Raw genomic sequence first — 25,508 nt, forward strand, 5'->3', positions numbered from 1 at the left:
CAGATTACATGCTCTATTTCTAGTTTCATTAATTCTTCTTTTAACTAACTTTCATGTCATGAGCACTCTCATATCATTGAATATTTTTGAAACATGGTTTTCAATGTTTCACATTATTTGGTTTTATGCATAAACTATAACTTATTTAACAATTTTCCTATTTAGGACATCTGGGTTGTTTGCAGTATTTCACTTTAAATTTTATTTTGATGAAATAGGATACATATTTTTTAAATGAATACATTTTCCTTTAGAGTCAGGATTCATTGGTTTTCTTGAGTGTTTCTAAACTCTCCTGGTCATTTTTTACCCCCTTCTGTATTGAAAAACTTACTCATTATTTTGTTTGTTCAGGTACTCACCTCTGTTATGTTTTCCATCTCAGGTCTTAATCAAGATTTAATTCACATGTTTACATAAACATCAAAATCAATGAGATCCTGAAATTTAATAGGAGCCTGCTTATGGTATGTAGTAATTTCTCTGGTTTACACTAATTTTATCCCAGCGGGCCAGCTGTTCCTTTGCGTCCTTGTAGACTTCCCTGTTACTATCCTTTGTGTCAACCTTTCAGGTTTTTGTGTCATAATTGCTAATCCCTAAATCAGGAAAACCCTAATAAATGATTATTTGCTTATTGAATTGTGAGTGACTCAGGAAACAGATATTCATGTAAGAATGTCACCATGTTTATTAGCTCAAGAACCTTTTCTTTGTAAAGTATGTTAAGCTTTCAAAAACCCTAAAAATTAACAAATCATCTTAGGGCAGAGAGAGTTAACTCAACAATTTATTTCTGGCAAAGTCAGATATCTTTTAGGTGTAACATAACCAACACACACGTATGTAATAAAAAACTTAAATTGAACTGAACAATTCTCTTTTATTTTGATAAGCCATCTTGCCCATTATCAATTGACTGAGAATGATATTTCTTTCTTTGAGTGGGAAAAACTAACATGTCAAATATTGTTCAGTGACTATCAGTAGAATTAAAAAAATATTCAAGGGCATACAACCAAAAATAAATGCATTGTAAACAGTGTTTGGGGTCTTTTTAATTAAAATCTCTTATGTGATTTTTCTCCAGTTTATTTTTCTTCTTGGATTGGACTAAAAACGAAATAATTTCTGACTATGTCTCCAATCATGTCCTGAAAATCTTGATTGCTGAACACACGACCAAAAAGATTATCTTTAACTTGGAGTAAATGTTCAATCACTAAGATGTAAACAATCTAGAACTGAGAAAGGAAAGACAAATTGGGTGCAGATGCTTAACTTTACAGGGAATTTAACAGGCTAGCAATGGACATTGCTCTTTTACTTTGTACTAATGAGCTTGTAGTATTGTTTAGGTTTTTCTCACTCTCTAGGTCTAGGACATCAATTTTGGCAAGCAAGGAACTTCAGAAACTCTGATGTGAACTTCTGGTAGAATAATTAAGGATCTGGCCTTATTTAGCATAATTGAAGTGTTCTGCGAGGAGGTTTTTGGACCTGAACTAGACTAGCAGGTACAAGAAGGTATGACAAAATCATTAAAAATGAAGTGTGTCGACCTACACACAATTCAGAAGATAGGTGTTTCAGTCCATTTGTGTAGTAGTGGGAAGTACAGGCGCACTGCCGGACGGCGCCGCCAGGGGCCGCTAATCCAAGGCCCCTCCGTCAACAAAAGGCGCCTTGAAGAGCTCTCTTTCCTATTGCTCACCTTAGCTGCCGCCGGAAGCAGCCCGTGTTTGTGTTTTCTTCCAGTATTTGGGTTTCCTTTTTTTGGTGGGTTCGCCGCCTGAGGCTGAGTGAGGCTTAGCGGGTGGAGCTGGAGAGGCAAAATCGAGCTGAAACTTGGGTAACATGGATATTTGAGGTCAGAGATCCTCTGGAAGCGGCATCTCGTGAAGGACTGGAACCAGTTGGTGAGGAACCGCGGGGTCGTGGGCGCTGGGTTGTGTAGGGGTGTGCGAGAGGGGAGCCGGGGAGCCTGGGAGCCAGGGGACTGCTACTGAAAGGACTCTGGCGGGGATGGGGCTTAACAAGAGGGTCCCACCCCCAACCCTGGAGCGGTCCCTGCAAGTCCTCCTTTGACCCCTTTTACTCGGGAGCCTTATGGAAGAAATGGGGGAATTGCAGGAAAACCCAGGATTTTGGCAAAATTTCCCCCAGCTGCCCGTTGCGCTCTCAATTTTCCTTGACTGCCTCTTATACTCACTCCCATCTGTCGGTATTCTTCGGAATTCTGCCCTGGTTCTTCTGGTCGATCATGTCTGGAGTTTCCTAACGGTTTGTGCCCAACTGAGGCATAGAGGAAGGGCAGATTCAGAATTAGTTTTTAGCAGACTTCGGCTCCTTCCTACTGGTAAAACCGATTTTTTATTGTATTCTCTTCTCTATCTCCCCCCCCCGCCCCCACCATCCTATACACATAGAAAAGCCAGTTGGTCAGCTCTTAACTGACAGGGAGGCTGAAACTGTGTTGGAGAAACAGCGGATAAAGAGGAAAAAAGAATTATGTGACTTAGAAATGTCCTTAAGTTGATTTCCATTCCTTTATTGCATAGCAATAACTTAGATTACTGGTTCTCAAAGCTTTTGGTCTGAGAACCCCTTTACACTCTTCCAAATTATTAATAATCCCATAGGGCTTTTGTTTATGGGTTTATCAGTATTTACTGCATTAGAAGTTAAAACTGAGAATATTTAAAAGTATTTATATATCGTATTAATTCATTGATTATGTGATGGTATTGGTTTATTGAGTTATGCATGTCTTCCAAATGTTGATAAATTTCATTACATCATATTTTAAAATCGCATTATTTAACATCACCAGTGACGTCATGAGAAACATCTTTAAGTATTGGAACACCGTCTAAGATCTCCACAATTTTAATTTTCACTTGAAAGCTGACATTTTATCATAGGCAGCTAATACCATCAGTTGTTTGCTGGAAGTGGCAGGTTTACCTTGCTCACTTTTGGGAAGTTGTCTAAGTCTGAATGACTATCATTTGTAGGTATTCTTTCATGTAAAAATAATATTCCATGAAGAAAGCAACCAGTTTAGTTTGCAGTGTAATCACACAATTGCTTTTCTTCCAGACACACGTCATACTTCGTGTGCATAAATAAGAAGTGCTTTATGCGTGCTTGCCGAGACTCAGGAGACTTACCCTTGGTTTTTACCCTTGGTACAAATGTCCGAGAGCGTACAGGCAAATAGTACCTTAGTGCTGAAGAGAGTTTTGACCTCACAGACCCTTGCAAAGGATCTTAAGGATCCCATGTCTGGTGACCATACTTTGAGAACATTTGCTTAGATCTTTAGATGTAATGTAAGATTATGTATATGATGAGGTGTGAGGAAATTGGGATTATATGGTGGATGGAGTTCAGTAGAATATTATTTAGTAAATAAAAGGGGAAACTTTATTCATATTTGTAACTAAATATTTTTATCTCTACTTCAGGGACCTTTTTCTTTAGATGAGTGATTTGAGAGTATTTGAAAAAAAGTAGCTTAGATGTTGGAATACATAACTGATTTTAGGAGGACCAGGATGTTGAAATCTAAGTACTTTAGAAGGAAAATTGAATCGTGAAAAACTGAGTTCTCCCTCCAGGTTTATCATGTGCATATTTGCATAAGAAGGTAGGTGAGTGCTCTTGAGCAATACAGGCATATCTTGTTTTATTGTGCTTCACTTTATTATGCCTTGCTTTATTATGCTTCACAAATGTTTCTTTTTTTTTTCTTTTTTTTTTTTTCAGATTTAAGGCAAGACCCTCCACCAACAGTTACAACTTGCTTTAATGGAGTACTCACTTTATGGAGGTTGTCTGGAACAAACCTGCAGTATCTTCAAGGTGTGCCTATATAAGAATATGTGTGACTAGACATATTTACTTTTTGTATGTATGGGAAGACAGCATTTTATAGCTGTATAATTTTATAGCTGAATAGAAACAGTTGCTTTATAGCTTTTATCTTTCTGTTTCATGTCAGTAACTTTAAATATTTTTTCACTGCTCTAACACAATAAGAAATAAATTTTAATATTTTGTTGATATGCATATGAAGTTTCATGAAACAATTCTTACCTTACCTACATGTGGTTCTGTCATTTGTTTTATTATTTTAATTCATTCTGTGTTTCTTTTTTTTCCTTTTTTTAATGATGGTTGGAGATCTCTGAATTTTTTTCATTGCCATCACTGTAGCTGGGAAATACCCATCTATGTTCTATATTGTTCTTTCAGAAGAGCCTCCTCATCTTGGTCATTTCTAGCGGAGTCCCAGCTTTTTATTGTTAGGCTGATAGTTGAAAGAATAAATACTTTGTGAGTGCCCCTTTTTTAAACTGGAGACTCTCCTAAGATAAACCTCTTATCACCTGTCCTGAAACTGTTCTGTCTGGTGTAACTACGTTGAGTTAATTGCTTGAATGCCAGTGCTTTGAAGGCTTGGGATTGGTGAATCATTGGCAATGCCTCATTTATGTGGAAAACTGGACTGTTGGGTCATAATTAGCAGTTTTATTAATTGTAGTGATGAGGGTGGGCTTTCTGTAGAATTATAGCTTTTTTCTCCAGTATTTGTTAGATATTTCCTATATGCATGATACTGCACTCTGCCACAGAGGACTAAAAAGAAAGCAATGCTTGATCTTTTTCTTTAAGGAATATGCATTCAATTTCAAAGAGAAAAAGAAGCCAACGGGCAAGGAATCCCACCTCGTTTCCTCTGTTAAAATGAGTGAGGAATCGGTTACAGCTTGGGTGAAACCTTCCACCTGCGCATTGGATCCCAACTCATCCATCCTTTTTTAGCATCATCAGGAACCTTAGTATCACTTATCCCCTTTCTTCCTGTGTCTTTAGTAATCTCTACCAAAACATGCAAATCTCCATGGGCACTGAAACATACAAATGTCTCTCCCATCTTTAAAAAGGTTTTTGTTTGTTTTTATTTTTTAGCGACTCTTCTTTGTAGCCACGCTTCTTAAAATAAATTTTAATTCTCACTCATTCTTTCACCTGATGCGAGCTGGTTTCTGTCCCCACAGCTATCCTGACTCCAACCTAATCAGGGACAACAGTGACCTTCATTTTCGTGACTGACAACAGCAGTTGACACTCTTCACTGGTTCTCCTCCTTCATTCTTCCCTTGGCATCTCTTCCACCACAGCTTCCTGTTTTTCCTTTGACTCCTCAGGCTGCTTATTCTTGATCTCCCTGACAGGCTGCACCTTTTTTTTTTATTGTTTATTTTTTGTTCTGTAAATGTTAGTTTTTATTAAAGTTCAGGTCTAGGCCACTCGCTCCTCACACTGAATATTCTCTTACATTAACTTTATATTAACCTCTAGATTTCAGTTACCATTGAGCCTTTTGGATGGACTTCAGAGTATCCATCAGCTCCTTGAAATTTGATAAAAAGCTTAGCATGTATGTATACACTGGGTTGGCCAAAAAGTCTGTTACGGTTTTTCTGTACAGTGACTCTAGTAGCACTTAGTTGTCTTTAACTTCATTTGAAACTATTTTGTTAGATTGTATTGTGACAGCTGTCCTGTCCAGAAGCCACCTATCCACCCTTTTCTCTCACACCCAGGCCTCTTCCCTCTCTCCTAAATTAATAGATTATATCCCGTATGCATCATCTTCTTTCAAGTCTTACATCATCCTGATGGGGCGGGGGAAGGAAGAGCGCAGCCGCTGTATTACAGCATTGAGCTGTGGCTGAGGCGCTTGCACCACTTCCCTCCAGTGAGTCGGCCTCGAGCTTCTGCCACGGAGCTGGGCTCCTGCTGCCAAGCCGCTGCAGCTGCACCACTGAGCTCCCTGGGTGGTCCCTGCCTCCAGCCTACTCTGCCTTGGTGCCTTGGGTCAGGGAGGTGACAGCTCCCTCCCCGGTAAGTACCACAGTCCCCAGATCCTGGCTTTTGGCAGCAGCGGGATGCACAGCCCTGCCTGGGGCAGAGGGTACTGAGAAAAGTCTGGGCACCAAGGTGCAGGCTCTCCGAGGCTTCTTCCTGGGTAGGATGGTTTTTAGTCTTTTTTTTTTTCAATTTACAGATATTTTCATTGTTAATAATGGGTCAAATCAGGATACACATGTTTTTTTTTTCTTCTTGAACTCTTTTTTTTATTGTCCAATTATAGTTGTCCCCATCCCCCCCCATTACTCTCCCCTGCCCTACCCACCCCTCACCTCCCACATTCAATCCTACCCTCCTTTGTATATGTCCGTGGGTCCTTTATATATATGTTCCTTGATATTTTAAAATTCCTCAAAATGGCTCCTTCCCCCAATCTGCACCACCAGAGGCACCAAGCTGGGCAGCAGCAGTGGCAGCTGCTCCACCAGGAGAGCCCGGGCCACACTTTCACATGCGCCCACACACTCACCTGTGTACATGCTCGCTCACACTCACTCTCACTCAGCTGGATTTTTGAGTTTATTGCTCTGTGGTTTAGCTGCAAGGTCAGTCTGGACCTGGGAGCAAGTGGATAGAGCTTCCAGCCACTCTGCAGCCATCTTAGATTTTTTGGTCATTATTTCCTCAGATGGGTTTTCAATCCCTTGATCTCTCTCTGGCAGCCATATCATGTGAATGTTGGTTTACTTAATGTTGTCCCAGAGGTCTCTTAAATTATGTTCACTTTTTTTGGATTCCGTTTCGTTTTGTTTCTTCTCTTTTCTTTCTTTCTCTCCTTTCTTTTCTTTCTTTCCTTTCTTTCCTTTCTTTCCTTTCTTTCCTTCCTTCCTTCCTTCCTTCCTTCCTTCCTTCCTTCCTTTCTTTCTTTCTTTCTTTCTAGATTTTACTTTTTTTTTTTAAAGATTTTATTTATTTATTTTTAGAGGGGAAGGGAGGGAGAGAATCATCAGTGTGTGGTTGTCTCTTACGCACCCCGTATTGGGGACCTGGCCTGTTACCCAAGCATGTGGTCTGACTGGGAATCAAACCAGCCACCCCTTGCTTCGTAGGTCAGAACTCAATATACTCAGCCACACCAGCCAGGGCTTATTTGTTTATTTTTAGAGAGGAGAGGAGGGGAGAAAGAGTAGAAGAGAAATATCAATGTGAGAGAGAGAAACATCGATCAGTTGCCACCTGTGTGTGCCCAGACCAGGGACTGAACCTGCAACCCAGACCTGTCCTCGTACCGTGATTCCAGCTGGCAACCTTTTGCCACACAGGGTGACGCTCAACCAACAGAGTCACACGGGTCAGCGGTGGATTCCTTATTCTTTTGCTGTTTCACTTGGGTGTTTTTTTGCTACTTTGTCTTCCAGTTGGCTGATTTGATCCTCTGCTTCATCTATTCTGATGGTTCCCTCTAATGTATTTTTCACTTTTACTGTGTTCTTCGTTTTTGACTGGGTGTTTTTTATGGTTTCTGTCTCATTGTTGAAGTTCTCACTGAGTTCATCTGTTTTTCTCCTAAGTTATTGATCATCTTTATAACCAGTTTTTCAGTGTTTTGAACTATATATTTGGTACATTGCTTATCTCCATTTTCTTTAATTTTTTTTCTGAAGTTTTGTTCAGTTCTTTCTTTTGGAACATTTTTCTTCGTCTCATTTTGGGTGATTCCCTGTGTTTCTTTCTATATATTAGGTAGATCTCCTAAATCTCCCACTCTTGGCAGTGTGGCTTTATATAGTTTGTCCTGTGAGACCCAGTGGTGAAGTCTTCTTATCACCTGAGTCAGGTGCTCCAGGGATGTCCCTTGTCCCCTGTGTGAGTTGTGTGTTCCCTTCTTTTGCAGTTGACCCTTGGTTGCTGTTGACACAGCAGTGGGTAGGATGGACCTTCAGGCTGACTGGCTGTGAGGGCTGTCCATGATTGCAGCAGACAAGCTGTTGTGTGGGATCTGGCTGCATGAAGTAGGAGTCATTTTACTGTGGCTCTGGTGCCAATTAAGTCTGCCTTTCAGGTGTGTTGTCTGTGGTGCAGTTCTCTGGTGTCATCTGAAGCCAGCCACGGGATATGTTGGTTCTGGAGCTTCTTAAGAAGGGTCAGTTCAGCTGCCCTTTGTGCCCAGGTCAGGGCCACCTGGTGGGAGTTAAAAGTAATCTGTGGTGGTTTCTGCTTGTGCTGGGCTTGGAGGCACTTGGGAGAGGCTATGCTGTGAGCCAAGGTGAACTGCCACTAATGTCAGCCTTGGGGCCCTTTGGTGGGCTCCGCAGTGTGAGTTTGTGGCAAATTAGGTCCTTAATTTGCCAGGTTGGGGGCCACCTTACGGGAGTTACAGTGCAAGTTGAGACTTGTCATTGCTTGTGCCAGGCTTGGGCCTGCTTAGCAAGAGGTACAGGCCATACTGAGGCCAGCCACTGTCTGGTATTTTTGGACCTCTGAAAGATTTTAGGAGAGTCCTCAGCACTAGCTGAGGCTGGCTGCTGGTGTGAAAAGGCCTCTGCAAGTGACCTTTTGGGTGGGACGGGCTCTCAAGGAATCACCAGTGCTGAGTGAACAGTTTTAGCTATGTCAGTGGAGAGCCCAAATTTGGCACCTGCCAGTTCATCCTTCTCAGGAGAGAGTTGCTTTTACCTCTGCCCTTCCAGCCTTTGCCCTGAGTCTAGTCAGTTTAATGCTTTCCTCTATGTCTCTGGTACTTTGTGAGTTGCTGCCTGGGTGTTGGACCCCAGGGTAAGTGAGTTTATGAGTAAGGGAGTTTGTGCTCAAGCCCTTTAAGAGGATGCTTTGGTCTTCATCAGCCCACTTTCTTACTCAGAAGCAGTTCTTGCTGGTTTTCACAGGCAGATGTTATGGGAGCTCCTTCCTGGCGCTGGTGCCCCAGGTTTAAGAACCTGGTGTAAGGCTGGAGCCTTCGCTCCTCAAAGGGGACCTTCTGCATCTGAGATATCCTTCCTGATTCGGAATCACCACATAGTGGGCTCCATGTCTCTATCCTCCTGCCAGTCACATGGTGGTCACCTCTTTATATCCTTCGTTATAGGACTTGTGTTCATCTAGTCTTTAGGTGGTTCTCAGTGATGGTTGTTCTATAATTTAGTTGTAATTTTGATGTGGTCTAAGAAACCCCCACAATTCCGTGAACTGCATTTTGATAAGTGGTCTTCTAGGCTTAAAGTTTTGTTAGGTATATTCGATGAAATTGAGACATGGAAGTAAACAATATCAGTTACAGATTAGTCCATGGGCTCTGGCCTGCTGAGTTCTTTACTTTCTTCTTTTATACCTGTCCTTTCTGAAAGGAGATCGTATGTGTTTGTCAGCTTATTTACTTGAAATATGAAATTACCTGCTACATAGGCAAAGGAGCAACTTATGATGCTAAAATAACATTTTGGGAGTGGAGAACTGTAGTTTGGAATACTAGACAGTACAAAGAACTGAAGGACCAGAGTTCTAGTTCTGCCTCTGTTATTCATGAGGCTAAGTTATGGGATTGTCACCTTCTAATTCTTATGTGTCTCACCTCTACTATGAGATTAATATTATCTGTTCACACCTTTTTCAGGGTAGTTTTGATATTCAAATGATATCATCAATTCTTAGCCCCAGATATATCTTCATCGTTACATCTGTGAAGCTGTGCTTGGTGTGTGGTAAATGTTCTTTGAATTAATGAATGATCTTTTAAAAAACTTTATTATGAAAGTTTTAGGCATACCTGAAAACATAATTGTATAATGAGCCCTTGTCTACTCTTCATCTATTACATTTGTACCTCTAGAAAACACGAACATATTTTTATGTAAACAAAATGATGCCGAACAAAATTAAAATTAGGTCCTTAATATCAATACTTTCACATTCAAACATCTCCAGTTGAATTAAAAAATATATATATATATATATATATATATATATATGTCTTTTTACAGTTGGTTTGTTTGAATCAAACCCACACAAAGCTCAGTCACAGTCATTTCATTTGTTTATTATACTCTTGGTTTCTTTTAATTGTGAACATCTTTATACCCCCCCAGATCTGCCCCTTTTCGATGCCATTAACTTGTTGGAGAAACTGGGGATAGTTATGTAAAACTCCTTTAGTGTTTGATTGTTTCCCTGTGTTATTATTTAGCTTATTCTTCTATCTCCTGTATTTCTAGTAAACTTGAAGTTAGACCTAAATGTTTGATTAGATTCATATTGACCTTTTCGGCAGGAATGCTGTATTGATGTGTATTTCCTACGTGTATAACACTGGGTATAATGTTCACACAGGATATAATATAAAACATAATGTTTTCTTGATGCCAGGCTTGATTAGTGGGTTCAAGCATTGGCAGCCTGGTCTTTCCATTGTTCACCATCAATCTTTCTTTCCTATGATGGTCTTAGCATCCATTGATGGTCATTGATGGAATGAGCTTTGGACTATGAGGTACTAAAATACTTGAGTGGGGCGTGGTACTGGAGTACTATTATAATTACTACTAATAAAATGAGGCATCATCTTTAGTTAAGTATAGTCATTGATGGAATAAGAGCTATAAATAATAACACACCTCCAAATTAGGGACTATAGACTTAACAGCGATTATAATTTTATATATACTGTAGAAAGAACTATATTTAAGAAGATTTAAGAAGAACTATATTTAAGAAGACTGAAATCATACCAAGCATTTCTCTGACCACAGTGCTTTGAAATTAGAAATCAACTGCAAAACGGAATTTAATATGTGAAGATTCAACAACATACTGTTAAAAATTACTGAGTCAAAACATAAAAGGTGAGGTCAAAAGAAATACAGAGACAAATGAGAGGCACAGTACAATATAGCAAAACTTCTGGGGTTTCATCAAAAGCAGTAATAAGAGGTAAGTTTATATCATTATAGGCCTATCTCAAGAAACAAGAGAAATCTCAAGTAAACAACCTCACATTACCTCTCAAAGAACTAGAAAAAGAACAAAAGCATCTGAAAGTCAGCAGAAGAAAGAAGAAATAAGAAATAATAGAAATTACAGCAGAATTTAATGAAATAGAGAACAAAGACTATACAATAAAGAGCTGGTTCTTCGAAACGATTAATAAAATTGACAAATCCCTGGCTAGACTCACTAAGGAAAAAAGAGCAAAAACTCATATAAACAAAATCAGTAATGAAAGAGAAGTTACCATAGACATCACAGATATACAAAAGATCATACTAGAATACTATGAAAGACTATATGCCACCGAATTCAATAACCTAGGAGAAATAAATAGGTTCCTGGACATAGATAACTTTCCTAGACTGAATCATGAAGAATTCGAAAAATCTAAATAGACTAATAAATAGTGAAGAAATTGAAATGGTTATCAAAAGCCTCCCACAAAATAAAAGTCCGGGTCTGGATAGCTTCACTAGTAATTCTACCAAACATTCAATGAAGATTTGATTCCTATCTTTCTCAAACTCTTCCAGAAAATTGAAGAAGAGGCAATACTTCCTAAAACATTTTATGAGGCCAACATAACCCTAAAACCAAAACCTGGCAAGGATAACAGAAAAAAAGAAAGTTACAGACCAATATCTCTGATGATTACACAAGCAAAAATCCTAAACAAAATACTAGCAAATAGAATACAACAATGCATTAGAAAAATAATCCACCAAGATCAAGTGGGATTCATTCCAGGGGCACAAGGATGGTTCAGTACACATGATTCAATCAGTGTAATATACCACATTGATAAAACAAAGGATAAAAATCATATAATCCTATCAGTAGATGCAGAAAAACATTTGATAAGATACAACATCCATTTCTGATTAAAACAATAAAATAGGTATGGAAAGAAAGTATCTCAACATAATAAAAGCAATTATATGACAGCCCCCCAGCCAACATACTCAATGGTGAAAACCTGAAACCTATATCTCTCAAATCAGGAATGAGACAAGGATGCCCACTCTTACTCTGGCTAGTTCTGGAAGTCCTAGCCAGAGCAATCAAGAGGAAAAAAAGGCATCCAAGTGGGGAATGAAAAAGTAAAAGTGTCACTTTTTGCAGATAACATGATTCTATATATGTAAAGCCCTAAAGACTCCACCAAAAATCTGTTAGAAACAATAATACAGTAGAGTTGCAGAATGCAAAATCATGTACAAAAATCCATTGCTTTCCTATATATTGGGTTGGCCTAAAAGTCTGTTTATTTTTTTCCTTAAAAGACACATTTTTCATGTTCACCAATAACTACTAATTTGGATATTTAGAGTAGTGTCAGCTATCACCTGCTATTGGCTTCTAGTGGGTAGAGGCCGGGGTGCTGCTAAACATCTTCCAATGCATAAGACAGCCCCAAAGAATTATTTGGCCAAAATATCAATAATAGCAAGAAACTTCACAAACCACTTTAGACATGTTCGCTCAGTCACAGCACCTTTTCCATACGTTGTACAAATGTTTTTTTTGCGTTTCAGTTGTGTTTTTACCTTTCTTGAAATAATAAAACATAACATGCCAAAAATGTTGCTTATCTTCTTCCATCTTCAATATTAAAATGGCTGCACAAAAATTCACCAGTTTTGATGTTTTTTAAAAAATGCACACTGATATGAGAGCTGTCACCATACAACCTAGTAATATTGTTGTGCATGAAGTTAAAGACAACTAAGTACTAGTACAGCCATCGTACGGAAAAAACTAAAAGAAATTTATGGCCAACCCAGTACTAACAAACTTCAGAAAAAGAAATGAAAAAAGAAAATTCCTTTTGCTATTGCATCCAAGAGAATACAATACATAGGAATAAACTTAACAAAGGATGTGAAGGACCTATATATATACCTATATAATGAAAACTACAAAGCATTATTAAGAGAGATTGAAAAAGACAAAGAAATGGAAAGATACTCCATGTTCATGGATTAGAAGAATCAACATGGTTAAAAATGTCCATATTACCCAAAGCAATATACAGACTTAATGCAATTCCCATCAAAGTCCCAATGTCATTTTTTAAAAAACTAAAACAATTATCACATTTGTACGCTACCACAAAAGACCCTGTATAGTCAAAGCAGTCCTGAGGAAGAACAAAGCCAGAGGTATGACACTACCTCACTTCAACATAGCAACAATAATCAAAAGAGCATGGTATTGGCAGAAAAACAGACACACAGACCAATGGAACAGAATTGATAGCCCAGAAATAAAACCACATGTATATGGGCAAGTAATTTTTGACAAAGGAGCCAAAAACACACAATGGAGAAGAGAAAACTTCTTCAATAAATGGTGCTGGGAAGATTGGAAAGCCACGTGCAAAAGAATGAAACTAGACTACAGTTTTTCCCCATGTACAAAACTAAATTCAAAGTGGATCAAAGACCTAAATATAAGTTCTGAAACAATAAATTACATAAAAGAAAACATAGGTACTAAACTCATGGACCTTGGTCTTAGAGAAGATTTTATGAATTTGACCCCAAAGACAAGGGAAGTAAAAGCAAAAATAAATGAATGGGACTCTGTCAAACTAAAAAGCTTCTGCACAGCAAGAGGAACCACCCACAAAACAGAAAGTTTCTCTGGCCGAGTAGCACATTTGGTTGGGGCGTTGTCCCATACAGCGTACACTAAAAGGTTGCAGGTTGTGGGTTTGATCCCTGGTCAGGACATATCTCTAGGTTGCCGGTTCAGTCCCCTGTAGGTAGGAGTGCCTGCAGGAGGCAACCAGTTGCTGTTCGTCTCCCACATTGATGTCTGTCTCTCTGTCTCTTGTCTCTCTCCCTTTTTCCCTCTTCCCAAATTAATACATTCATATATCCTCAGGTGAGGATTAAAAAAAGTTACTCTCAGAAATTTTTTCAAATATGCAAAACAGTATTAATTATAGTCACCACGTTGTACATTACATACTAGTGATTTACATATTTTATAACTGCAAGTCTCTCAAGTTGATTACAGCTTAATTTTGAACACATTCTAAAGCTCTAAATTTTTACTTGACCCAGCCCACGTTTTGTTTTTGATGTCACATTTTACATCTTTTTATCTTGTATATCCCTTAATTAATTAGTGTAGTTAGTTTTTACTACATTTGTCTTAACCGTCATACTTCCTTCATATGCGATTAATTCACTGCCCTTCTATTTACCAGTGAGATTTCTTTCGTACTGTTTTCTTGTTACTAATTAGCACATTTTCTTTTCACATTAGAAAAGTCCCTTTAACAGTCCTATAAATCCAGTTTAATGGTGATGGACTCCTTTAGCTTTTGCTTGTCTGGAAAACTCTTGATCTCTCTTTCAGTGCTGAACTATAACTTTGCCAGATATAGTGTTCTTGCTCAGAAGTTTTTTCTTTCTCTACTGTCAACATGTTGTGCCACTGCCTTCTGGCCTGCAAAGTTCCTGCTGAAAAACCTGATGATGGTCTTATACGGGTTTTATTGATTGTACTGGTTGGCTTTCTATTCCTCCTCTTAAGAATCTCTCCTTGTCTTTAACTTTTGACATTTTAATCATAATGTGTTTTGGTGTTTAATTATAATGTGTCTAAGTACTTTGAGGTATTGCCAACGGTTTTCCACAGCAGCTCCTCCATTTCTCCATATCCTAGCCACAACTTGTTGTCTTCTGGGGTGTTTTTTGTTGTTGTTTTGGGTAATAGCCATTCTAATGGGAGTGATATTTCGGTTTTGATTTGCATATCCCTACCTACTAGTAACGTTGAGCATCTTTTCTTTTGCTTATTGACCATTTGCAGATCTTCAAGTCTTTTGCCCATTTTTAATCACCTTGGTTGTTTTTTTGTTGTTAATTTATAGAAGTTACCTGCGTATTCTGGATATCAATCTTTACCACATATGATGAGCAAATATTTTCTCCCTTTCAATGAGTTATGTTTTCATTCTGTTGATAGTGTCTTTGAGGCATGAACCTTTTTTGAATTTTGATGAGGTCCCACTTATCTATTTTTGTTGTTGTTGTTTGTGCTTTGGTGTTGCAAATAAGAAAGCATTCACAAATCCAATGTCATGAAGCTGTCCCCCTATGTTTTCTTCTAAGAGTTTTATAGTCTTAGCTCTTACATTTAGGTCTTTGATCCATTTTGAGTTAATTTTTGTATATGGTGTACAGTAAGGGTCCAGCTTTAAGGCTTTCATTTTTATTAAATGGTCACAAACTGGATGTGAGTAGAATGTGGAATTTGCTGCTGTTAGAAACATAGTGGTAGCTTAGTATATAAATGAGACACTAGTTTTATACTGTTGACATTTCCGAATGTTTTGGGAGTTCAGAGTAGTCTTCAGGTGGTTCTCGGTGATGGTGGTTCTATCATTTAATTGTAATTTTGATGTGGTCATGGGAGAAGGCAAGAACAGTGTTTACCCGCTCTGCCACCTTGACTGGTTGTCTGAGATGCACTGTACTTATTATTAGTGAAAAATTAAGTGAAACCTCAGGGAAATTTCATATTAGCTTTAATTTTCACCTTTCTTAGGGATTGAAGAATGATCTGAAAGCAGCTTTGGATAAGATCGATCAGCAATACCCGAATGAACTATGGATGATCAAGAACCTGGAGAGGAAGACACACAGAATGATTTGAAATTTCATTAAAAAACACCACAATTGAAGAGTTAGAGGTAATTGCTATACCCACTGTACCTCATCACCTCCTCCCCTCCCTGTACACATCTCACGCACGCCCCCTGCCCCCCACACACACGCCCCCTGCCCCCCCACCCCACATGCCCCCTGCCCCCCCACACTCCCACTCCCCCCACACACACGCCCCCTGCCCCCACACACACACCCCCTGCCCCCCCACGCCCCCTGCCCCCCCCACACGCGCCCCGCACACCCCGCACACACACATGCCCACTCCCCCCCATTCCCTGGAGCAAATGGTTGAGTTCATCAGGTTGCTCAGTTCAGAGAATGCTTTTGTTTCTGGACATTACAGAGGCTATTCTTTCATTATATGTTTTTTATTTATTCACTCCCTTTTTTCTCATTCCCTGCTCACATTCCTCTGCTTCTTGCCTTCAAAAGTAGTCATTCTAATATATTTGATGTTATTGTTTTATTTGTTGGTGGTGTTCTAAAACCAATTGTGTTTTGTGTGAATGTTTTTCATTTGTATAAATGGCATTCTGTGAAAATCTTCATTCTGTTTTTTTACTTTTCCTTTTTATACTTTGAGCTGTGTTTTTAATACCCATCCTTGATGCCTTAGGTACAGCTAAATATTTGCTTTTAACTGCTAAGTAATAGTTCATACCCTGTGGTATTCACTGCCTTTGACTTTTGTTCTCTGTCTCCAACACCATAATGATGGACAACTAGATTACTCCCAGCTTCCTATCACCACAAACAGCTTTGTGATGAATAATCTTGTATATCACCCCCCGGACTCAGAAGTGGGATTGCTGGGTATATGTGATTTAACTTGTCTAAGTGCTGCTAAGTTGCTCTTCAGAATGGCTGTATCAGTCTCTACCGCACCAGCAGGATGTGTCTTGCATCCCTTCATTCCTTTCAACACTGGGCAATCTTCTGCTTTCTAATTTTTGCCTGTGTGTTCAATGTGGAGTGATAGGTGTAATCTCAATTAAAGAGCAATGTTGTGTCATCCAAATAGCAAACACTGTGGCTTAATTTAAAGCTCTTAATAAAATGGAAACAGTTTTCTTTTTCCTTTTATTCCTAGTTCTTGCACGTGGCAGACATAGTTGAAGAGGGTGTCCTTTTAATTATATCCCCCAACCCCAAGACCTATCTATGGACCCTAAATTTTACTGGAATTACTGGTATGAGAAACCAGTTCTGGGTTTTCTTTTTCCCTTCCTTTTCTTTAATAGTTTTATTGAGGAGTCTGCATCCCATACAAGTTATTAATTTAAAGTGTACAGACTATTCAGTGGTTTTTAGTAAATTTATGGGGTGGTACAGTTATCATTGCAACCTAACTTTAGAACAGTTTCATTCCCCTGAGGAGAGAAATCTCATGTGCATTAGCAGCCACTCCCCTTACCCTCTTCTGTCTTTTGATTCATAAAGATAACATGCTTTCACAATTTAAATGGCAAATTGGTGTTTTTAAAAATGTATATCTAGAAATTCCATCAGGTTTTTATATAGCAATTGGACAGTTTTTGTAAGGAAGAGCCATGTTTAGATTGGCGTTGATAACATATCTATTCCGTTTATTCCGTTGTTGCTCTTTACTAATGAGCTGGAGCGTTGTTTTTCTTTAGGCATTGGCAGAATCTTCAGGGAAAGGTGATGATCGTAGAGAGATGGACATCATCACCAAATTCCATAAGGTATGTGCTTTTAGGCTAAGAAAGGAGGATGTTTTGGTTGGTTAAGTACTGTTTTATATTTTTGGATTGTCAGTGGTTAAAGACTGGGAAGGGAAATCTAAATAAACATTTCTGGCATGTGCCCTGTTTATGATGACTCTGTGCACTTGGATGTATAAGTTAATTGAAGACACTGTATATTTATGTTCTTCTGACACTTTTCTTTAAAGCTGACTTATTAACGTAAACACAGAGAATAGAATTACAGCAGTGCAATGAACAAGACGTTTGAGGAGTTCTACCTTGTTTTTTAGAACAGTCTAAGAAGAAATGCAGTGAGGAGGGAGTTCCAGAATCGTTTTTGAGGGGTGATGAGAGTAAGGAAAGGAAGGAGGAAAGAGGACATTGTCAGTGAAAAAAGCAAACACATCAGTAACCTTTCAGAAACTGTTCATTTTCTCAGTTCTACAGAAAGCTGCTTATTCTGGCTGTGATAGGCTCATTCCAACTTTCTTCTCAGCATTCCTGTCTTTAGTAAATAGTTTTTGTAGAGTGTGTGCAAATCCCAGATTTATTTCAACATTTATTTACAAGTTTGTATTCAGGCCATGAGATTTAAATGCAGTAAGTGCTTTTACTTGCATTTACAATTTAAGTGTAGCATATCAGTCATCCAGATTCTGAATCTATCGTGGAAATGATATGGAACTAGATAGGGCATGGGAACTAGTTATGAGCTAAAGTTTTCTCAGAGTGGTGGCCCCTCCTTATACAGGGTTGCACAGGGCATGCCAGTAGAGGGGTGTGTTCTCTTCAGCCTTCCCTGCTTATCTGCCTCGGGAAGTGTGCTCCTCGTACAGGTAAACCCAAGGGGCACTGCAGTAGTTTTCTGGGGTGGGGTGGGGAGAGCATGTGGGTCATTGTTCCTTTTTTTTTTTCTTTCCTTTTCCTTTAGTTAGGCTCTTTAGTGGGAATTTTTAATTGAATTATTTCTCTTACTGCAAAAGTAGAAAGTCAGAATACTACAAAAATATACTTGGGGGATTGATTAAATATCACACTACATATTATAATATGCCTGATAATGTAGGTGGGGTATACTTTAGGTAGCAGAAAATCTCTGTCAAATAGTTGTTTATGTCATTTGGTAATGCTTTTTAGGGGGAAATGGACTCTTTGAGCTAGGAATAGATATAGAATAGGCAAGGTTGTGAAATGCCAAAGGTGCTACTTAAAAACACACATGACAGAATAAGCAAGTATAGTTTATTAATTAAATATTGGAGGATGATATTTTAATCAGTTGAAGAAATTTTAATCAGGTGGAGAAATTCTAAGGATGATAATACACTGTTTGGTGTGTTAGCGAGCTTTTAAGTTTGTTCAGCCACTGGGCGGCACTGCAGTCTAAATTTACCCGTTCTTTCACCAGTTCCTTCCTGGCCTTTGGGCTGAAGAACTGAACGCCAGGGAAGACCCTGTGAAAAGGGCAGTGGGCAGGGCAAACTGAGCGGGGCTCACGCTCGGAGACAGGCCGAGTCCTCCCTCAGACCCCTTTTCAGAAAGCTGTCGAAAAGGGTGAGGTTTCTCAAAAAATTCTTTTGTTAACTGATTTTGAAAAAATACAATGTATAAAGTCAGAATAAATTACTATAGTAACTACACACAGTAGCTTCCAAAATTAGTTGAGCTTTTTCTTTTCCAGAATCTTCCTGCTGCTATTAAAGAGCCCATAATACATATTACTAAATTCATGTTGCAAAGACAATATGTGAAGCTACGTTACCGTGCTGTCCATTGGAATTATGGTTATGAGCTTATTTAGGTTGTGTGCATAATATGTTCGTTTAGTGTGAAGTGTTTTACATAGGAGATTTAAGAATAAATGTGAAATGAATTAGCAGTAAACAAAACAAAACAAACAAAAAAACCCTTTTATTTATGTATTGACAGCATTCAGTATTAAAACGTTCAAACCACCCTGTGTTTTTTAGTCATTTTTAAGGTAGGTGAAAAGATTCTTCAGGTCATGAACTGGATGGATATAGGCAATGTTCATTTCATGAGTGGGGCTGAATCAAAATTTTTAGATTGTTGCTTACAGCTTGGAACAAATTTTAAACCTGCAGAAAAAATGTTATGTAGCTATAAATACCTACTACTCATAATATAGCTGAACAGTTGTACTAATTATACAGTGGGATTTGACTGCCCTTTACACTTGTTTCTATTAGAATAAGTTCCATGTCAGCCTGCCAGCGTCCATCTGTCCCACTTCAGGACCGCAGCCGTGACCGACCCCTGGTTGGGGGACCCTTTCCCCTTGCTCCTTCCTGAATGGGCCCTGGGAGGAGGGGTCATGGGGAAAGAGCTCTGGTGTCCAAGCGCTGCTGGGGTAGAGTTCAGAAAGGGGCGACGGAAGGGCTGTCAGTTGGTGGAGCGGAACAAGAAGAGGAGGGCCTGGTGCCCCAGGGGTGGGCATGGGAAATGGGACACTCCTTGGTGGGCCGTACGCCGAGGGGGAGGACCGGGCCTTCCGGTGGCCGTGCCCCCCAGAGGGCAGCCGTGGAGAATTTCGGTGCAGCAGTTCAGGGGCAGCAGGTCCAGAACAGGAGGCAGGCTCTGACCGAAAGGTGGGGGCGGCATGGCTTCTTCCGGGCTCTGCGTGTCTGTGCTCAGAGGGACGGCAGGCCCTCCTGGGTGCCTGGGTGGTCTCCTTCATCAGAGCCTCCTGCGGATGAGGCTAGAGTGTTGTTTTTGCTCCCTCTATATGGGAGCTAGTGAGTTTTATCCCCCAAAAAGGTTTGGTTTTATGGCTATAAATTTTATTCTGGAATGGTTTCTGTTAGTTGCATGCTGCTTACCAAGGACAGCGCTGGAACGGATGGTTAAGGCCACCGTCACTGCAATAGAACTCAGATCACTTGCCTTTCCTCTTGTTACATTTTTCATTCTCGTATATGAGATTCAGGTGAAAGTTTATGTTGTATAAACTGCACAAAGAACCAAGAAACCTTAATAATCTATTTGGACAGTGTTATTTGGAAATTTAGGTGAACTAAATATTGGGAATTTTCTCAATTAATATCCAGTGTTAAAATTTACACACATGGGAATCAGTGATAAAAATGTGTATGTGCCCTTTAGAAATGAAGCTTTAAAAAATTAAGTAGAGCTATTTCTAGTGTTTGATTTTTTTTTTTTTTTTTTTTTTTTTAATTAAAATCTCTTTGAGGCCTAGCTGTATAGGCTTCTCTGAAACCCTCAGGGTCTTTTAGAATTTCCTTGCTCTCTCTTTTGGTTTTCTTTCTCTTCCTTCTTCACAAGTTTCCAGGCTTGGTTTAGGAAAAGAGCCATTGGCCTGTATTGGTTTCTGTCTCTACGTTTTGTAGCTTTTATTTTAAGGTTCCAGGCAGGTGGGAGGTTTGGGGGCCACGGTGAACGGATCCTGTCCTTGAGCTGATTCAAGAGCCAGCATTTATTCTGTTTCCACCTCTGCGTGGGCCCTCCATTCGTAGCCCCGGCGTGCGGAGCCCCCGCTGCTGCCAGAGGCCTGGCTGCTGTGCAGGGAGTGGACAGCGTTTCAGGTTGGATGGTGAGGAACTAGTCAGCTTCTGTCTTCTGCGTGACCACCTGTGGAGACGGCTGGGTAGAAAGGGGAGCCGAACTAGAGCTTTCTGGCAGTGCATCAAATTCCCTGCCTGGTATTTCCAGATCAAAGTGCATTAATTTTTAGTGCACAAAGGCTGCAGAGCAATGTTTGTCTTTCACTCACAAGGTGAGCTTTGATTTGTTTTTCCATGGACAGTGTGGTCCTGTGCAGGACAGTCAGTCATCCCATATTTTAATTTCTTTTGTTTGAATAAGGGGAATGAAAATTATATCATAAAGAGCTGTGAAATACTTGAATTAAGAATTTGGACCAACGCAATATTTCTGCTCTTCTGATCTCTTCTTAATCTTTCTTTTTCGGCTAATGGTTTTTATCTTCAGATGGCTCATGGAAATGCCCCTTGACCCCTGATGTCATGATGGTTGGTATCCATGCCAGAGCTGGTAGGGAAAAGATGTTTTCCAAGCATGTTGCACATGTTTTAAATGATGAAACACAGAGGAAATACATTCAGAGAAGCATTTTGGAGGGAAAGACATTTCTCTGGAGGTTAACGCTCTCCTGTTCCAAAACTCTATTTTGAGAGCAAAAGAACTGTGGCAAATACAACATAGCATCATAGGATATAAGTCCACTTCTTATAAATACTTGTGTTAAGACGTCTTCACTGAGTAAAATACAAGGGGGGGACCAAAAAAAACTCCAGAATTTATTTAAAAAGAATATGTATTTATTCTTACATGTTTAAATTTAAGCCACCTTCAAACTACTCTCCATTTGATGCAATACACCTGTTGAACTGTTTTTTTGCATTGCTCAAAACTGCTTTTGAACTCATTGATTTTCATGCCTTTTAGTGCTTCTGCCATTTTTTTTGTTTGTTTTGCCTCTTCCGCGTCAGTAAAATGTTTCCCTTTGAGGCCTTTTTTCATTGGGGAAACAAAAAAGAAGTCGCCTGGAGTGAGATCAGGTGAATAGAGAGTGGGGCACAGGGGTCATTCCATGTTTGGTCAGAAAATGCTGAACACTTAGCATGCTGCGGGCAGGTGTGCTCGTAAATCACCCATCATAAAATGGGCAAACATGTTGAAAAAATCTTAAGAAAAAATTCACTGAGGCTGAATGCAGCCTCTCCTAACAACACCAGCTGGTGCACTGATACAGATGGGTTCCTAGAACACTCACTTAGCGGGGGAAGCCTATACTATAGGGGCCTGCCCTCCAGGAGATAATTCCCATTTTTGGGGGGTCCACCTTCATAAAACCTTTTGAGCTTTATATATGTTGCAAGACAGAGTGAAGGGTTGTGCTTTCCGTTTACCTCAGCATTGAAATAAGACTATTGCAGTTTGCTTTGGGAGTTTAGTGAAGAGCAGCAAATTTAGAGTGTTTTACAGTAAATCTCATTTTGTTATTTTCTAGGTAGATTTAACATTTACTAGCATAAAAGATATGAATTAGTAAAGATTTGGTTTTAATGAATATAATTTTTAAGTAGTGTAAAACAACACTTCTCTACACAAATAGTCTGAAGTGTTTTTAGTTTATTTCCTTAGTTGTATTATACATACCTCACATAAACTTGTGTACACTTGTTACTGATTAAATTTTTCTGCTTAGTGAGAAAAAAGAAAATCAACTGCATTCTTTGCTTTTGCCAAATTGTCAAGAATCCCAGGCTGTGCCTGTATATTGACTTTTGCTGAATGTTCATTCTAAAGCTGGAAGATGATACTCTGGAAGTTTACTTAAAATTGAAAATTCGCTTAAAATGCACAAAGTGCTTTCAGATTTTGTGCCAGAGAACAATCATTACCATATTCATGAATTATCTTTTTGTTTGTATTTCCATTCCAAATGCTGAATATTAATTTATGTTATGCTTTATACTTTATTCACATATATTAGCATTTTAAAAAATGATTTTAACCTGGTTTTCTGTATAAATGGTAGAATTTATAGAGCTCTAATATAGTTATGGGAATTTTAGAACATTTCCATTTTTTAAAATAATCACCAGTGAATGTATTGAAGGCAAAAATCTTTTAGTTGGGAAAGAAAAGTTATTTGGCTTTAACAATAGAAAACAATTTCCAATGATTAAATTTGTTAGTGTTCAGCAATACCCTGATCAAAGTATAGTGCATAGAAAAGTTCATATAATTATATAAATTATCTTAACTAAAAAGCATTTCCTTTTTTAATGATGGTACTTCCTCATAAACTGATTTTCTTTTTAAAAATATACCTAGTATTTATTTTTTAAAGCTTTCTGGTTTATACTGGAAGCTACAGTGACTTACTCTCCTTCGGTTGTTCATCCTTTTAACTGTTATCCTTTCATTTAAAAAGAATTTAATATTTTATTGTTTGTGCTGTTACAGTTGTCCTAATTTTTGCACCGTCCCCCCAGCCTTCTCTCTCTCTCTCTCTCTCTCTCTCTCACTCCCTTGGCAATTTCCACACTGTTGCCTTTACATGGTGAATAGGAAATGTCCATGTTAAAAAAACAAAATTTTTTTTCCATAACAGAACTTTGGGAAGGTGTTAGGCCTAAACCAAATAATGTCTTCATGGACAGATATAATGACAGTATTGTCAGGTGACTCACAGCTTGTTGAGTGAGGGAAGCCATGGAATGCTGAGTAACAAATCCATGTCTACTTTGGTGCATGCTAGTAACATATGCCGTAGGTCCTTAGTGATCAGAGTACTGTCCTGGTCAGTATTTCAATGACCGATGCAGATGATTATACAGAGAGGTATAGTTATCAGATTTATAGACAACAAGATACTAGAAAGTATAGGGTGAGTGCTAAGAGGTAGAAAAGAAACTGATATACTAGAAGTTCTTGACAGACTGAAGAAAAGGGCAGGTTCTAAAAATAAAACATTTAGCAAATAAAGAAATTTGGATCCAGTAACCTAGTTGTTTGAGCATACATCTGAGCAATGTATAAGAAGAAAAATATGGGACTTTAGTGGACTATAACTGTAATAATATTAGCAATATATGGCCACTGGAAAGTCTAAGGATAGCTGATGCTACATTATTAGATGTAATAATTTAGTATTGGTTCCACAGGGCAAGAACATAGTTCACTGTTCTATCCTCAGAGTCTAGAACTAACGTGTTACACTTCCGGTGGTTGCTCAGTGAATATCTGCTGATTGAATGGATACCCTATCTCTATAGCAGCAGTTCCCAGTCTTTTTGGCACCAGGACCGGTTTCATGGAAGACAGTTTTTCCATGGACTGGGGTTGGGGGAATGGTTTCAGGATGATTCAAGTGCATTGTATTCAAGGTCGCCTCCTGCTACGTGGCCTGGTTCCTAAAAGGCCTGTACCAGTACCAGTCCTGCAGTCAGAGGCTGGGACCCATGCTCTATAGGACAAAAGAGTCCTTGAGAAAGGAGACTCTTGGTGGGGATCTGGGCAAGAGAGTTACAAAAAATGAGAGAGCTTTCTGGTGGAAGAGGGATTATACTTGTCATACCCTATGTGGCTACAGACTGATTAAGGTACAGGAAGGACTGCAGATTTCTAATCAGTGTAAGGAAATGCTTTTATTTAACATTTAATTTTGAAATAAATATAGATTCAGAGAGGTTGAAAAAATAGTATGAACAATTTCTTTACCTGGCAGAATTACCTGAGGTAGGAATAGGGACACTTCAGATGATATCGGGGAGGTCCCTCCCACTTCATGTTTTGCAAGCATTGAGCTGCCTGTTGCCCTTTCGGGTCCTTCTGGCCCTTAGATGGCTGTGGTTCTTTTCTGCCATTTTCCTCTACGCCATTGCTTAAGCCTAAAGTTGTACACTTGCATGCCTTGGACAGTCAGGTAACAAGCGAGCTGAGTGTTTAGGAACGCCTGGCCCCTGTCTGTCTTGTTTTCCTGCTTTTCATGCAGGCACCAATAGCAGCGGTATTTCATTTCCTCTCAGCTCTGCTGTAAGAAAAGTGGGCAGTGCAAGCACAGAGTGAAGTGGAGGCCGGCGCTTAGGCTCAGTGTTGGAGTCCCTGCAGCTCATTGTTACCTTATAGGAATATGGTTCCAGTGTTGCCCCACCTTCCATTTTTGTATGAGCAGTCAAGATCCGGATTCTTTGTTTTTTAAGTGCAAAATCCTGTTTTTAAAATTCCAGCACCAAGTTTTTAAAAATTAGCATTGTGTAAGGCCAAATAAAATTCCAATTTGTGATCCGTGTCATTAAGCCCATAATGCAGCCTAGGGCAAAAAAAATGCTGCCACCCTTATGTGAGAGTTTTATGAAATTCTTGGTTACATTTGAGTAATTTTCTAAACTGCCCTATATCTCTACATGTTAGTTTAGTGTTTAGGTGAGGTTGATTTGAATTATCCTAAAAAGGGAACAGTTTAAATATATTATTTGAAGTTTAAGTCGGAGTTTGGCAAGCATCTTGTTAAAGGCTCATAGGCCTCTGTCTCAACCACTCACCCCCGCAGCTGTGGAGCGGACGCTGCCTGCGGCTGTTCCAGTAAAACCTCATTTAGAAAAGAGGCCAGTGGTCTGTGAGCCGCTGATAAATGTATAAACCTAGAGCTTTTCTTCATTATGAAATTCATTGTGGAGGTAATTCTAAAAGTCACTTAATGGGGTAGTTTTGTGGGTTTTTTTTGTTTGTTTCTGAGATG

The 25,508-nt window shown here is 39.1% G+C and overlaps 1 protein-coding gene across 1 annotated transcript; it reads left to right on the forward strand.

The window, feature by feature from the left end:
• Window positions 1–1,707: 1,707 nt before the first annotated feature.
• PRPF18 (pre-mRNA processing factor 18) lies at window positions 1,708–24,655 on the forward strand. The gene is given in 12 exon segments (XM_054590943.1): window positions 1,708–1,919; window positions 3,772–3,867; window positions 15,427–15,487; window positions 15,490–15,540; window positions 15,543–15,571; window positions 17,186–17,254; window positions 18,666–18,728; window positions 18,731–18,811; window positions 18,939–19,009; window positions 21,205–21,254; window positions 21,257–21,395; window positions 24,610–24,655. Coding segments are annotated over 11 exon segments (714 nt in total). The 5' UTR covers window positions 1,708–1,919; window positions 3,772–3,813.
• The last annotated feature ends 853 nt before the right edge of the window (window positions 24,656–25,508 follow it).

Source organism: Pteronotus mesoamericanus, unplaced genomic scaffold (genome assembly GCF_021234165.1).
Source record: "Pteronotus mesoamericanus isolate MK-2021 breed Mesoamerican mustached bat unplaced genomic scaffold, CSHL_Meso_final contig_130, whole genome shotgun sequence".
Lineage (NCBI taxonomy): Eukaryota > Metazoa > Chordata > Mammalia > Chiroptera > Mormoopidae > Pteronotus > Pteronotus mesoamericanus.